Source organism: Hemicordylus capensis, chromosome 4 (genome assembly GCF_027244095.1).
Source record: "Hemicordylus capensis ecotype Gifberg chromosome 4, rHemCap1.1.pri, whole genome shotgun sequence".
Lineage (NCBI taxonomy): Eukaryota > Metazoa > Chordata > Lepidosauria > Squamata > Cordylidae > Hemicordylus > Hemicordylus capensis.
In genome coordinates, this window is record NC_069660.1 from 285,611,687 (window position 1) to 285,627,998 (window position 16,312).

The following is a 16,312-nucleotide window of genomic DNA, read 5'->3' on the forward strand; positions in this document are numbered from 1 at the left end:
ACAATCATTTGCAGCTCATTACTACTTTAAGCCTAGTTCAGAAGAAATATATACTGTATTCACAGAAAGCATTCTCAACTCAAAAGTCACTTCCAGGCAGTGTGTGCATGCATGCAAGGGAGAGCGCGAGAGAAAACCCTAACATTACAATGTTAGCAACAAGAGATACAGTTAAGAGTCTCTCCTTTCAAAATGAATTAATTTTCCCAAATGATGTAAAAACATTTTTTTAAATTAGAATTTTTTTATTTTAAGAGATAAAAGAAAGAGAGAGAAGCGGGGGAGTTACATCTCTTGAGCAGTCAATTACAGCAATTATGTACAAAATTTCAAATTATACAAAGAAAGAAATCACATCTATTTTAGTATTAACTTTTAGGAAAACACGTAAATGTATGCAATATATTTCCAGATCATTATAAGAGCAAAAATCCTTTTCTAGGAGAAATTAGTAACATTCATAGATTACAAAGTATTGAAAAATAACATATCTTGGTGTTTAAACCCCACCATTCCAGCTTCAACGGACCCCTACCCTTTAACTAAACCTATTGCATAGAATATGTACTCATATATTTAACATTTAACATTTAGAGAGAAAGAAAAGAAGGGGAGAAAAATAAGAACAGTTTCCAATGCAAAAATAAAGTTATATTTAATTGGGAATTGTGAAGGTTAAAAAAAAAATTATAACAATATCCCTAGTTTAAATGCAACCATAAATAAGCTGTCAATTTCTCTGGGAATCAAAATTTAATTATTAACTTTCAGATAACTGGTGAATGTCACTGTGCCTCACTTATTTCCCTATTTTAAGACATAAAATATAACGCTATTATTCCTTTGGGAATACCAGTACAAATTCTGTATCTCAAATGTTAAGTCAAATTACTCCTACAATAGCTAGGAAAAAGAGTAAAAAAGAAAAAGGAAATTAAGATGATCTTTCCTTTTTGCATTTAACCAGAATCACAACTTCCCTAATTTAATAGCCAACCATTGAGATAAAACTAATTACCAAGCTTAAAATATTGTACTTTTTGGCATTAATAAGCAAAACCCAGCAAATTCTGCAACCAAGGCCCATAAAGTATCTGCAATTTTCAAAATTCAATATATTCCATAGTAATCCTTAAACCCTGTCTAAGAATATTTAAAAACATTCATAATTAGGAATAGAAATAAAATTAATAGATAATCATGTAGGTACTACCATAAATCTTCACGTTTAAAAAAGCCAAATCTGAGATGCGGATGTAACCTGTGTTATATTGAACTTAATAAAAGGTTCCCAAGATACCAGGAATGTTTCATCTGTAGTATTCTGGAGATAGGCTGTCACCTTGGCCAACAAGGCATATTCCCATAACTTGGTCAGCCAATCATTCAATGTCGGGAGTGTCTGAGAACGCCAGTTTGCAGCATAAAGAATGATGTAAAAACATTTTGAGCTCCACTAAGCACAATAGGAAGGGTTCACAGTTCAGTGGTAGAGTGTGACTACAGAGTTTGGGTTTGGTCCCTGGCATTTCCAATTAAAAGGATGTCAGGCAGCTGTTAGAAAGGATATCTGCCTGTGTTGAAACTCAGAAAGAATAGAACCTTGAGAATGACTAGCAGATTGCAGGATCGGCTGGAGGTCTGGGTTGAGAGTGTTCATTTTTTAATAGAACAGTTTGATGTTAAGTAAGGTATGTTCAAAGATTGTACAATATAACTTATAATAAAAATGAAATCAGAAAAATACCTATCAAATTGCATCACTAAGAAAAATTATGTTAGACAAATATTTTAAATATTTTAAAATATTTTAAATTACATGGTTAAGCCCAGAGTGAAAACCTCTTAACTACATCAAATGCAGATAAAGATCTGTGTAGCTGTCAAATAAGTCCAACAGCTTGAAACTCTAGAAAGCCACTTCCACTCAGGACAGACACTACTGGGCTAGATGGTTAAGTAATTTGATCTAGTATAAGAAAGCTTTGTATGATTGTGTGTTCAATGAAAAGGAAAAAATGATGGTTTGCTGAGGGCACTCACTATTGTCCTCATCCAATTGGGAAAAGGCAGTTCCAACATAAATAATGAGATGCAATGCAGTTAGCTAAAAACCTTCCAAGTCAAGTGATTTTGTCATCTAAAAGTAGAGGAATGATCCCAGAATTCAGATTCCACAGTGCTTTTGGCCAGATGGCCCGGGATCTTCAGCTCACCATAGGCTGGCCTGCAAAATACACTTTCAAGCACAATAAGATGGCTTTCCCGAGCCCTTCTTATATCCTAGAGAACAGAATGCAAAGATTGGGCAGCAATAAGAAGCCATCTTTTTTTTTAGTCCTCTTCCAAACAAACAAGGCAGATTTACAATAATAAATCTGTGAACTATTCTTAAAATATGCTACATCTATGACTCTGCCTCTCATCTATCCACATCCACTTCTTACTAGCTAACCCTCCAGACCTACAGTGCTTCCTATATATCTTCTGCCTTCATCTGCTTCCTCAACTGCATCTTTAGACTTGAAGACTGCTTGCATTTTGGAGTAAGGACTTGCCAGGACAAGGGTTTGTTTTTTGTGCCCCAAAGAAAAGATTTATGCAACAAATTCTAACACAACACAAATGTGTTTTTTGCTATTGAATTATATATTCATTCCATTTCTTAGAATGATTCCCTACTTTTCCTCCATTTACAGACAACATAATTGCTCTTGCCTTTTAATACTGTAGAATAAATAAGAGGAAGGGCAAGAACCTTAGGGAATGGGGCTGCAGCTCAGGGGTAGAGCATCTGCCTGCATGCAGAAGGTCAGAGGTTCAATCCCTAGCCTCTCTAGTTAGGACTGGGAAAGACTCCTGCCTGAAACCTTGGAGACCTGCTGTTAGTCAATGTAGAGAGTACTGAGCTAGATGAACCAATGGTCTGATTCCGTATAAGGCAGCTTCCTATGTAAGAGGGAACAAGCAGGAAAAGAAATGGCATTCAGAAGCAGCCATTTTGAAAAGAATTGGGGAAAGCAAGAAACCCTAAAAGGCAATGGCATAGGGAATGAAATGTTTGTGGGGGAAATGCCTTATGATGACACTGAAAGAAAGAAAAAATAAGAGCACTAGTAACCATATATAATAAGGACATTGCTTTCCAAATTAAAGCCAGATGAAACTATGAAAAAGCATGGGCGGCCAGGTCAAACTGTACCACCATAGAAGGAATCTAGTATCCATTTGACTTTTCCATCTACTCTGCTCTATTTTCTCCAATCGATACAGTACATCCCTTTCTCACCAACATCTGATTTCTTAGTTTTACTGTTTATTCATAAAAGCCCCCATTCCTGAGCATGTATAAGGCAAGAACACACAATGCTATTTATTGCTAGGCTGTGTATTAAATGTTAGCACAAAATGACAGGCATTGTTTTGTTCCAGATCTCAGCTTTATTTGGGCACAAATCCCTATTTGTGGAAAAAATATGTTTTTACTTATTTTTTTGTCAAAGCGCCCAGGGGCCTCCAAGCATGGGCGCCTATAAATAAAAAAAACTTATTATTGTTACTTATTTTGTCCTTGAGCAGAAAAATAAAAAGATGGGGGAAACATATATACAAAGGCTAACCTTAGCAAAGTTTTAAAAGAAATATTTTTGCATCACTGGGGGGGGGGATTCCTCCTCTGTCAAAATAATTTTATTTTTGCAGTTATGTGGTTTGCTATAATGCAATTTTAAAATGCACCACCCAGCAGTCTATAAATTTTAAGCAATCCATGAGGATCTCAAGCCAGAAAACCAAGTCCATATTTGTGCAGGTCTGACACCTTAAGCTTATTTTGGGAGATTTTGAGTACTTCTCACTTCTGTGAGCTGCTTCAAAAGGCATTTCTCTCTACTAATACACAACTCTACCATCAAAAGTGTCTAAAAATGTTTCCCCACACTCTACTATCCCATAAGATACCATACCGGCTGAGAAAAATCTATCCTGGCTAGGTGGCAGGGGAAAACAGGTAATTTTTAAGAATCTTAGAAATTAGCAACAGGATTAGAAACTCTACAGATTTGTGAGTCAACGTTTTATATGCTGCTTGAAATCTAAAGGTACTAGAACAAATTAAAGATGTGAAGACTATAGGATTGGAAGTTTGCAGCCTGCATGATTGCTCCTGCATGGAACCTTCACATTCATCATCAAAACAATCCCAAGTACCAGATGGTGGGGACAAGCAACAAGGGAGGGATGTTGCCTCCATGCTCTACCTGTGAGCTTCCTAGAGATATCTAGCTGGCAACCAACTGCCAGACTAGAGGAACCGTTGATCTAATCCATCCTGGCAGTTCTTATACAACCCAAAAATGTGGTTTACACTTTTAAAAGTAACTGTAATTTTTTCGCTGTCCCACAGCAGAAACAGAAGGTGGAGTGGAAGATAAGACAGGAGAACCACAGGGGTGATAAGCTCTGGCTCCCACTATTTTGGGTCTTTTAGAGCTGTAGGCAGCATCTCTGGGTTGTAACCTGACAGCCTCAGGAGACAAGCAGGTTTATTTTAAAGCCTGAGCAGGAAAAAACAAAGTGGCAGTGGCAAGGGAACTGGAAGCCAAACGAGTGTCTCAAAAAGAAGTTGAAATAAAGTTTATTGAAAATAAACCACCTAATATATTTTAAAGTGTCATTTTCATCTAGGCGGAACAGTTTACTCTCTTATGGTTCTTCACCATAATCTCAACAATGCAGAGGAGTGGCAAAGAAAATAAATTGACTCCCTAAGCAGCTACAAAAAGAAACATGTTGAGAACACAGTTCAGAAATTGTTGCACACAGGGACAGAAGTGCATGCACCTCACATTTGCTCATGCACTAATCCTCCCACACAAGGAGGATTATTTTCAGAGAAGTCATCTGAAAACACCGCAGAGTTCTCATCCCACACGATTTGCTTTCTAGAGGGGAAATAGCCTTTCTGCCTGAAGTGGACAGAGGCACTTGGGAAGAAAGATGGAAAAACCTCTTCCCTGGCAATATTCACGTGACAAAAGAATATGAATTAAGAGAATATAGTTACATTTGCTCCTTCCTCACTTTAACGACTCTCTCAACTCCAATTCACTTATTACCCAAGAGGTGTAATTGCTGCCAGGATCTCAAACTGCACAATAACAGGACCATATTGGAAGCAATTTGTATGAAGCAATTCCCAGATGGACTACAATTGGTCCAATTGTAACATCATCAACAGAATTACGCAAAACAGGAGTGATTGCACTGCCAAATTTAAAGTTCTACTAAATTACCCAAGATTTACTTCATATAAACGGCTTCCCATGGAGTTTGTGCTCTAACTTTGTGGCAATGGCACTACTTAGGCAACATGTGAATTGGGTTTTAAAAACCAACAAGAGATCTGTCAGTGATTTGCAAAACCTAAATAACTGTCTGAACGTGGCCCTCCTCTGCAATACTTGGCCACTGATTGGTATTAGAGCCAGATAATTGCTTTCCAAAGCAATAATTAGGCTTTGATGATTAACACGGAAACCCACAGAATACTGCTAAAACTGTACAATACCATCCAAGAATTTCCCTTTTGGCTGGTGAAGCCACATCTGGTAGACATGCCCCTGAAGCTTATTAATATTATTCCGGGGGGGGGGGGAGAGAACCTAAATACATAACACACATATACTGCATTATGTGGGAGAATAACTCATTTGCCACTTACTGAAAGCAAATAAATGTACTTTAGCACAATTCCAAAAGGAAGGAAAAAATGATAGCTAACTGGTTTGCTGAAGAATTAGGAACATTAGTAAGTGTTAAGTACAAAAATCAAAGGCTTGAATCCCAAGTTGCTCTTGTGAGAATGGGAGGCAATTCTGTTCACATGGAGGTGGACAATTTTTGCCAATCCCACGCCGTCCCCCAGCTTCTGGTTGAAGTCCTTGTATTGTATGCCATTTTGCTCTGGAAGGGTCCCCAACCCTCAGAAACAGATTTTCAGGGGGCATAGGGAGCTATGGAGGGAAAGGGGGGCAGGAAATCCTCATTCTACCAAAAGAACTCAAATTCAGTGTATTAACAGATGTATCTAAGCCAGAGAGATGAACCCCTGAAATTTCCCACAATATGGCAACTATTCTTCAAACAGGTAGAAGAAAGCCATTCTTCTGGTTGAGAAACACCATACATAGTTCAAATCTTGAAGCTAAGCAGGTTTGAGACCCGGTTACCTGATTGGTAGACTGCCTGAGAAAAACAGGTTGCTCACCTGTAACTTATGATCTGGTAGGGATCCGTTGATATCCATTAGAATGGGTTCTGCGCCTGTGCGGAAGCCTCTTGGTGTCGAGTTTTTACAGCTCCTTTTCGGCGCCTGCGCCCCGCCCCACGTGACCACGTGGCTATTTAAGGCGGGAGAAGCGCAGACAGCTCAGTTCCTTAGAGACCGCTGAAGCAGTCGTATATATGTTATGTTCTACTGGACAGACCCACGGTCCACTGCAGAGGGGAGGCTCGGGAGGATCTAATGGATATCAACGGATCCCTACCAGATCATAAGTTACAGATGAGCAACCTCTGGTACAGGATCTGTTGAATCCATTAGAATGGGTGTTTAGTTAGCTCCAACAGGAGGAGGGAGCAGTGGATCATTGTAACACCCTCTTGAGAACAGCTCTCCCAAAGTTCACCTCCGCTGCAGAGCACAGGTCTATAGCGTAGTGCTTCACGAATGGTTCTTCCGAAGACCAGGTAGCAGCCTTACAGATATCAGGGAAGGAGACGCCTGACAGGAAGGCCGCAGAAGCGCCAAACGCCCTTGTTGAATGTGCTTTGATAGATTCCGGGGATGGTATCTTTTGTGCGGAGTAGGCCAGGCGAATAGTCTCTACTAGCCAAGAAGACAGGTGTTGCCTCGACAGTTCTTGACCCATAGCAGAGCCTTTATATGACACTAGGAGCTTCTTCGTCTTCCTAAATGTGCACAGAGTGATCTGGAGACAGTGCCCCCTTGTCTGTTCAGGTAAGCGATCGCAGTGGTGTTGTCCAACTGTAGCTGAACTACCCGGCCCCGTAGCATGGGAAGGAAGGCCTTCATGGCTTGAAAAACCGCTAACAACTCCAGAAAGTTTATGTGCAGTAGACGTTGATTGCGGGTCCAGAGACCCTGAGTTGTGGCCGCATTGCAGTGTCCCCCCCACCCTAGGAGGGAGGCATCCGTTGTCACCCAAACTGATGAGGGTTCTGGTTGAAAAGGCACTCCTCTCAGTAGGTTGGAAGGCCGTGTCCACCAAGTAAGCAACTGAAGGATTGGCTCCGGCACCAGCAGGAGTTTCGTGGGGCTGTCCTGTCGTAAATTGAAGGAGGACAGGAACCATAATTGCAGTTTCCTCGTTTTCAAACGTGTGTACCCTACAGTCGACCTGCAAGAGGCCATCAGACCCAATAGGCGCTGTACGTGCCATGCCGTTTGGGAGGGCGCGGTTCGAAATTCTTGAACCAGCTACTTGATGGTCTGGAACCGGTCCTCTGGGAGGAAGGCCCTCCCTTTGGAGGCGTCGAGTACAGCCCCTATGAACGATATGGTTGGGACCGGAGTAAGGTTGCACTTTTTCCAATTCACCTGTATTCCTAGGTCTCGGAGAAGACGTAACATGTAGTGTATTTGCGAAAGTAACTCTTCTCTGTCCCTCGAGGACAGCAGCCAGTCGTCCAGGTATGGGTACGGTTTTAAACCCTTTGTTCTCAGATGGGCGACTACCACTGCCATGCATTTGGTGAACACGCGGGGCGCCGTGCATAGACCAAACGGCAAGGTACTGGTAAAGAGACGTCCCCACAGTGAACCGCAGATACTTCTGAAAGGAGGGGCGGATTCCTATGTGAAAGTAGGCATCTTTTAAGTCTAACGTCACAAGCCACCTCTCGAGATGTAGAAGAGGTAGGATGTCTTGTAACATCGTCATTCAATACTTTTTCACATGTACGAATTTGTTCAGATGTCTTAAGTCCATGATTGGCCGAATCCCCCCGTCCCTCTTTGGTATCTGAAAGTAACGGGAGTAGAATCCTTCCCGTCGATCTGTCCATTGCACTGGTACTATTGCCTTCTTTTGAAGGAGATCCTGAACTTCCTGGAGTAAGGCTGGTGTCGCCGCCGTGAAGCGTATGCCCCTGTAAGATGGCCTGGTCTTGAACTCTATCGCATCACCGGAAGTCACAATCTTCAAGACCCATCGGTCCGATGTTATGTTGCGCCATGCTTTCTCATGACTTGCAAACCTGATGGAGTTGGTGGCTAGAGGGGCTGGTGGTAGGATGTCGTAGGTCGGCACTAAGTCCTCCTCGGTGTTCAGGGAGGGAAGGCGATATCCAGGTAGTTGCAATGGGCTGATCCGCACTTCAAAGGCGCTGTTTGTTCCCGTCCCCCTGTTTATTGCGTTGGGTGGAGGGAAATCTGCCCTTCTGTTGGGTAGGCTGTTTACTGAAGGGTTAGAAGGATTTACGGAAATCCCTCCGGTCCTATTGTTTGTACGAGGTTGGTAGTAGGTCGGTAGTAGGCACACTGTTTAGACGCGTAGGAGGTTGCCTGTGAGGAGGCAGACGTAAAGGTCTTAGCGGTAAATTTTGATTTCTTCATCTTCTCCATGGTGGCATCAGTCTCTTCTGAAAACAGTCCTTTGCCATCAAAGGGGAGTCCCTCTATTTTATCTTTCATATCCTGTTGTAGAGCGGCAGACTGTAACCAGGCATGGCGACGAAGGGGGATAGCCGTTGTGATGGACCGTGATTCTGATTCTGCCAAGTGTTTCGCTGTGCTCAACTGCTGACAGGTAAGATCACCAGCCTGCTGCAGTGTCTTACGAAAACGATGTTTCAATTCTTCTGGGGACAGTGTGTCCAGGTCTTTCTCTAATGTTCCCCAGATACAATAACTGTATTTAGCCACTTTAACTGATAGACAAGATGTGGAGTATAATTTCCTGCCCATCACATCAAGTTTCCTGCCCTCTTTGTCCGCAGGGGTAGTGCGACGTCGTCCATATTTGGAGGAAGTTGCGCAGTTGATCACTAAGGAGTTCGGGACTGGATGCTTAAATAGGTAAGTATTATCTTGTTCTTGTACACGATACAGTCCCTCGAGCCTTTTTGATGTGGGCGTGGACATATGAGGTATTTCCCATGCACATTGCGCCGCATTTGAAATGATGGGCAATAAAGGCAGCGCAATAGGTTGCACCGACTGAGACCATTGCATGAAATTGTAGACTGGGTCGTCTATCGTTTTCAGCTTTGAAGTGAGATCTAGGCCCAGTGCATTCGCCATTCGCCTTACATGGGAATGATAAGCCTTCAATTCCTCCGTTGGTGAAACATGGGAAGGTGTAGCTACATCTGGTGATGGATCCAGTTCTATTGTTTCCGTGTCAGATTCAAAATCTGAGGATCCATGGTGACTTCCCTCGGAATCATGCTCAGAAAGTGTAGGTTGAGGTGGCAACTTGGGCAATCAGGTCCGTGGGAGCGAAGGAGCAGATAGAACATCTGTCTGTGCACCAGTAGACTTGAAAATTCTTGAGGAGGTCTGAGTACCCACTGAGGCTGTACTAGTAGTTGTTTGAGTGGCCTTAGTTGAAAAGGACCTCTTGGGAGGCACAGGAGCCGATGACCGCTCTGGTGTTGGGGGCTGTCTCATGTGCCACGCTCGCTCCTCTTGGAAGTCGTACGTAGCACCAGGCGACACTGCACCTGGTAACGCTGTTTCCCATGACAGGGATACCTGATGACTAAAGCCGCATGTATGCCAAGGATTTGACATCGTGAGTTGTGCGGCCGTGAGCAAATGCGGAGCAGTTTTCGTAGCCTGTACTTCCTGATGCTGGAAGCCCTGGAACGCCGAAGGCATAGTGGTGGTCGAGTCGAACATCCGCAGGAGTGGGTCCATAGGTGGAGCCTCAACGTCCTGAGCATCATCATCCTCCAGTGTAAATGTCATAGGCGCACGGAACTTAGGGGTAACCGTTTTGATGTTCGTCGGGTGTTCAGGGTAGATGCCTGGACCTCTTCATTCAATATCGATGGAGAGTGAATAGGCGTCGGTGCAGGCACTAAGTCTTTAGTTCTCGATATCGAGAATGTTGACGGCTTTGGAGTTGTGGAAGCCGTAGGTGGTTCTATGGAAATGTCAGTTGGTTTCGATGTCGATATCGACGCCATCGGCATCGATGTCGAAATTCCCAAATCCCTCTATGTCGGGTGTAGCGTAACCGTTGATACCGACGTTGCTGGTATTGGGAGAGGTCCCGTTGTCGGTGTCGACGCAGTCGGTATCGGCTCTGTCTATGTCAACGTATCCGTCGGTATCGAATGAGTTGGTGGCTCCGCCATCGACGGACCTGATTCCATTTCGATTGTGCATGTTTTCGATGTCGATGGGATTTCGACGTCCTGAGCCGATCTCGGAGACGGGGTCGATTCCGATATAGCTTGTTTCTTTTTCTTTTTGGGAGGATGAGTCGGAGCCACCATTTTGTCACCCGGCCTCTTCGAGGACTTAGGGGCCTTAGCGTCGGGCGTCAAAGTTTTAGACTGGGCCAATCCCAGGTCCTTCGAGCCATGCGGCTGAGGTGACTACGCCGCAGAAGAGGGCACGGAAAGTACATCATCGTACAAAGAAGCCCTGAGATGGAGTTCTCTATTTCTCCTCATTTGCTTCGAGAAAGACTTGCAAATAGAGCAGGCGGCCGTTATGTGAGCCTCTCCTAGGCACAGCAAGCAAAGGTTGTGGCAGTCCTGAGAGGGCAATTTAGCGTTGCACTTAGTGCAGCGTTTAAAGTTTTTCTTTCCTTTAGGGGCGTCCATTTTACTCACAGTCCGAGGTCAGAGCCAAGAAATCCGTCCGATCTTTCGTCACGTTGGAAGGTTTAAGAAAGCGAGAAACAGTCACGGTCCGGGTCAAAAGGCAGGCAATTAGTTAGAATCAGCAGGTAAGAATAGTCTAAAGTCAGTCCGTAGTCAAAAGCCAGTAGAATTCTTTAGAAAAGCCAAGGAAACACGAAGGAGCCGCAGAAACCGAGTGATCTCTCCGGCGGTCGCAAAGGAACTGAGCTGCCTGCGCTTCTCCCACCTTAAATAGCCATGTAGTCACGTGGGGCGGGGCGCAGGCGCCGAAAAGGAGCTTTAAAAACTCGACACCGAGAGGCTTCCGCGCAGGCGCAGAACCCATTCTAATGGATTCAACGGATCCCGTACCAGATCCTTACATCCACCGCTTTAAGCTCCATTGACCCTACAAGAGTTACATACAAAAACCATGTTTTCAAAAAATCTGCCAACACTGTAAATATGTAAACAGGAATGTTAAACGATTTCTTGAACTGTAATAGTGAGATTCAGTATGTTATGGTGAACTGAATCACATGTTCAGTCCAGGTAACTAGAATTAACTAGCTGGTCCAGACGCAGAGCATCTACGCCTCCAGTTCTCTCTTGTGCTCAGCCCTCCCGCCTCCTCTTCCTTCTTCCCCCCTCCAATGTTCTTTTCTCTGGCCAGCCACATTTTCCAGCCGCACACTGTTTTCTTTCCCCCGCCCTCGGCCACCACCGCTTTCTCTCCCCCCTCGCAGCTGCTTTCACTTTCTCTCCCTGACACTTTTTCTCCCCACTCGCCCGCCCATCCATTGGCCTTATGTTCCCCACCGCCATCACTTTCCTTTCCCCCTCCCCTCGCGAACTCTCGCGAGAGCTGCCACACATGGGATTAGCCACAGGTACATCAAAGAGAATTATATATAGATTATTCGGACACAATAATCTGGTCAGAGTGTAAGCAAGAGGTTTAATGTTCAATAAAACAATAGCGATGATTTAGAGCAGAGATTCTCAACTCTGGGTCCCCAGATGTTATTAGAATTCAACTCTCATAATCCCCAACCAAAGGCCACTGGGGCTGGGGATTATGGGAGCTGAAGTCCAATAACATCTGGGTGCCCAACATTGAGAATCCCTGATTTAGAGGAGAGCTGAAAGATAGTGCAGAATAGGTAAAATTGTGGTCTTTCACCAATTCCTACGTTTGTACAAAGGAAAGAATAGAACAGATGTAGGAATCTGCATGTGGAAAGGCTGAGAAGGTACTTATTTTTTTGTTCATATAATACATTCTTCTACACCTCAGTGTGCTTTTCCCAGGGTACTGCATGGCATACATTTCATGGACTGGAAAACTATGCATATTTCCATTCAGAATAATGTATCCATTGCTTTTACATTTGCTTTCCATAATACTACTATCTACACAATGCTTTATAATACCCTTTATAAATCTTGATTAGTTCAAGATTTTCATAATAAATCTCCCTGTTACCCATACAGTTTATTAAGCAAATACCTATTTCAGCTTCAAAAGCAAATTAAAACATATATTTTCATGGATTGACTCACTCAGAGTCATCACTCATCAATACAACTGTTTATTATCTTCCAGCTGAAGATAAAGATCTCTAGTCTACTGCAGATAACAGCTACCAATTAATAAAACCCGAACTTGAGTTGCCAGCTCTACTTCTACAAGTCACAAACATGTTTTTAACATAGAAAATCTTATATTTTATCAGACTTTCATATGGCATAGAAAGCTGCTTCTGTTCATCCCAACAGTGCATCATGCAGAGCCAATTTTTTCACATGGGCATTTACTAGAGACATATGACAAGATAACCATCAGATGGGCAACAATCTCTCTGTTTCTGGAAATAAACCTCAAGTACTTTACACTGCCAAGAGTTCTGACTGAACCACTTTAAGTCACATCACCAGCTTTTAATTTATCTTCAGCAGGGCTTTCCTAAAACTTGAATTGCTCCTCTTAATTAACATGAGCAGAGCTCACTGCAAGAAGCTCTGATTTCATTCAGCATCTTAGCTCTTGAAAAGCTTACCTTGAATTAATGACAAACAAGTTTAGCAAGCAAACATCAATGAATACTTGAAGCCATCAGGTACTGAAGTGGTCAGAGGGCAAGCAGTCTGAATACTCACTTGTGAAAAGAAATTAGATCAAACCTAAAGCTGATTTACTTTCCCAAGAGTATTTTTATGACACACATAGAATTAAAAAAATAAGATCTTCAACTTTACTCCTTGTTATGAATGGATAGGCATCATAAAACTGGTCCGTTTGAATAGTGCAGTCCACCTACATAATATTTAAAATATTTGTAAGGCAAAACATTCTACAGTTCTAGTATACTTTATAATGTTTCCAGTTGTCCTACATGAAAACGTTGCATGAATAATTTAAATAAATATTCAATCATTTCATAAAATATACTTATTTCCATAATATGGCATGAAGTACTGAACTAATACTCAAAGACAGAAGTTCAGAGGTCCAGAAATTTATTGTACAACAAATCCATGTGTTTATGGCTTTATACTGGTTGATCATTTGTTTTGGTAGCTCACATAAACAAGTCAACAGAAAGCTGCTGCCAGAAAAACACAAAGAACAAAGCATCAATACACACATGAAACTGGTCTGCACAAACCACAGGCATGCAGCTACTATCTATATAAACCATCTTCTTTTCCAAAGTGTTAACTCTAGCATCATCTGTAAAGTGTTGTGGATGCGGGGGGAGGTGGGGTATTAAATGCTCCAAAAGATAAACAAAAAACATACTTTTCATGGTTCCATCTTCTTCTTCATCATCATCATCATCACTATTTATCACCATGGTTCCTAAATCAGATTCAAGCATAGTGCTATTATGTTCAATCATTGTCTGAGCACTGTCACTCATGGTGCTTGTGGCCCTCATTGTGCCTGCGCTCTCGGAACTAGTCTTCACCATGGTGTGGGAGTCCAGCTCATCTTCATCCTGCGAACATATATTTAATTAGGAATTGCTTTTAAACACAATGATGTTGACATCACAAGAACTTCTAATCATACATTTTTTACATCTTTTAAACCCTTCTTTGTTCAGAGTTGTATCTTGTTTCTCATTCCTTTTTCACCACAGTGAACGTTAGCACAGGTAAATACCTTTCCTTGTTCCCACTCTTGTTCTTCTCACACACCCCACCAATATACTTGTATTGTTTTAAACAGTGCCTTTCTCATTCATCTTTCCCATCAGTCAGGCTGCAAACAAAGTTGATATGAAAATGGAGGATGATAAACAACTGGAAGAAGGCTTAGAAGATCTTGTGTTTTCCATCATCTGTCCAAAATCAACAAAAAATTGTTCATCTTTTCCCACCATCTTTCATTGTACTATGAATCTAATTTACTCTTCACAATACATCTTTAGGAACCTTTAGCTGAAAGTTCAGTTTATTATTTCTATAAGAGAGTAAATGAAAGCAATAAGACTTCCCCAAGTAACATCAAAGTGCACAAGTGCTGCAAAGCACCAACAAAAATATGAAAACAATAGGAGAACCCACCATGAAGTGGGAATCCTCAGCACAGAAACATGACATGAACCTGTTTTATTCAAATTAAACTACTGGTTCACCTAGTCTTGTTTCTATTCTGATGGGTAGAGACTTCTTCAAGTTCTCAAGCAATGGTCTTTTCAAGCCCTACTACTGGAAATCATTTTAACTGGAGATTACACATATTGAACCTAGGACTTTTGCCATGCAAAGCAATGCAGAAGGTCCTACATGCAAACCTTCTGCTCCCTCTATGAGTTATGGCACTCCCTATGAACATGCATAAAATCCTCTATAGACTAGAGTCCAGCAGATCAAAAGGGCACTGCATATCATTTCAAAAATCCATCTAAACCAGCAAGGCTAACTCTTCTCATTTGTATGCACTTAAAGGTTTTTTTAAGCTATGATGATAAAAGGAGCAAGAATAAAACCTGTTGATACTTTGGAGAGAGAGAGAAAATATCTGCTGAGCAGATGCTTCGGGACTGTGGAACAGAGTTAATTCCAGCTAAGGATACAAAAGCATTTCCAATCAGTGGCAGTAATGTGCCAGGAATGTAAAACAGAGAACTGATGATAATCCAGCTCATGAATCATAAAACCCATATGGAATAGAAGTATTTGAAAACATTATTAGGAAATCCTACTCTCTTTCTGAAGACAGATTTAGAGGATGTGCACAATATCCCAACTATTTAAGGACTAACTTGCTGTTCTATGCCCCAAGTCCTTGTACAAGAGCACATTCTACAAACCATGAAAACACATCAAAATGCAAAGGAGTTGCTAGTTGATTGTATAAAAATTTTCAATTAAAGAGAGTCTAATTTTAGGTGATTTAATGAAAATATTTTAACTTTTTAAAGTCCTCTTTGAGAACCAAGTAAGATAAGTTAAATATGCCTCCACATCCTATTCTAACATTGTCCAAGTTCACAAACTGCCCTACAGATTTCAATGCTTTAATGAAAAAGCCAAATGCCACTAAAACTATCTGCCTTGGGATTCTTTTAATGGGAGGCGGTATATAAATTTAACAATAAAATGGGATAAATAAATGCAAACAGTCATTTAGAAATATTCCCACTGCTCCAGGGGGAATAATCTTACTAAGCACAAACAGAATCAATTGGTACCATGACATAGAATAAAACAGTAAAAACCATTTTTGAATGTTTAAAAGAGTTTGCCATGGTAAGACAATATCAGTTAAGTCAATATTCATCTGTGATGCTACACATTTCATATAGCATTAAGAAATTTAATCGATTACTTTAATATGTTCCTAAGTTTGTTTGAGTTTGCAAGGATTCTTTTGAAGTTCAGCTGAGCCAACACTTTTCCTCAAAAAGGAAGGGGGCGCATTCTCAAAGTATCTTCAGAAATAACAGTCCCAAGTCTTACTTTTCATTCCACTGGGACATTATCCCAACGTCCACTCAAATTGGAAGAACTATTCTCACAGAGTGTAGTAACACAAAACTTAGCTAAACTTTCTCTATTCAGACTACATTCACTGGTATAGAAATCAAAGACTTCTGATCAGATGACTGAATACACAACAAGACCATGTTAAATTATCAATAGCCTCAACACACTGAAAATAAATGTTTATAGACATCTCATGAAAGGGGTAACCTCATTGGCAAGTCAGACCAGAACTTTCTAGCCCTCCTTCACTTCTCCTACCTAATGAAGGAATAGAAGGACTTCCCTGAGAAGCCAGGAACAGACAGCTGCAGCAACAACAGCTGTGAGCTTTATGCAAAAAGGGCTGGGTAGTTCCAAATGCCTTGTCCAATGAACTACATTGTGAGGCTATGCAAATTTCTGTTCCTCGTCACTACTCTCTTAAAGAAGCATGGCA

General features: G+C 41.7%; 1 protein-coding gene and 1 long non-coding RNA gene across 2 annotated transcripts in view; one reads left to right on the top strand and one right to left on the bottom strand.

Annotated features, from left to right (window-relative positions):
• Positions 1-16,312, bottom strand: part of STK3 (serine/threonine kinase 3) — a 198,071-nt gene that overhangs the window by 84,723 nt on the left and 97,036 nt on the right. The window contains exon 9 of the mRNA XM_053248375.1: positions 13,682-13,880. Coding sequence (XP_053104350.1) covers positions 13,682-13,880 — 199 coding nt within the window. The remainder of the gene's footprint in view (positions 1-13,681; positions 13,881-16,312) is intronic.
• LOC128324160 (uncharacterized) overlaps positions 8,738-16,312 on the top strand; it is a 29,894-nt gene continuing 22,319 nt past the window's right edge. Inside the window, exons 1-2 of the long non-coding RNA XR_008306676.1 lie at positions 8,738-8,831; positions 9,022-9,100. This is a non-coding gene — a long non-coding RNA (uncharacterized LOC128324160). The remainder of the gene's footprint in view (positions 8,832-9,021; positions 9,101-16,312) is intronic.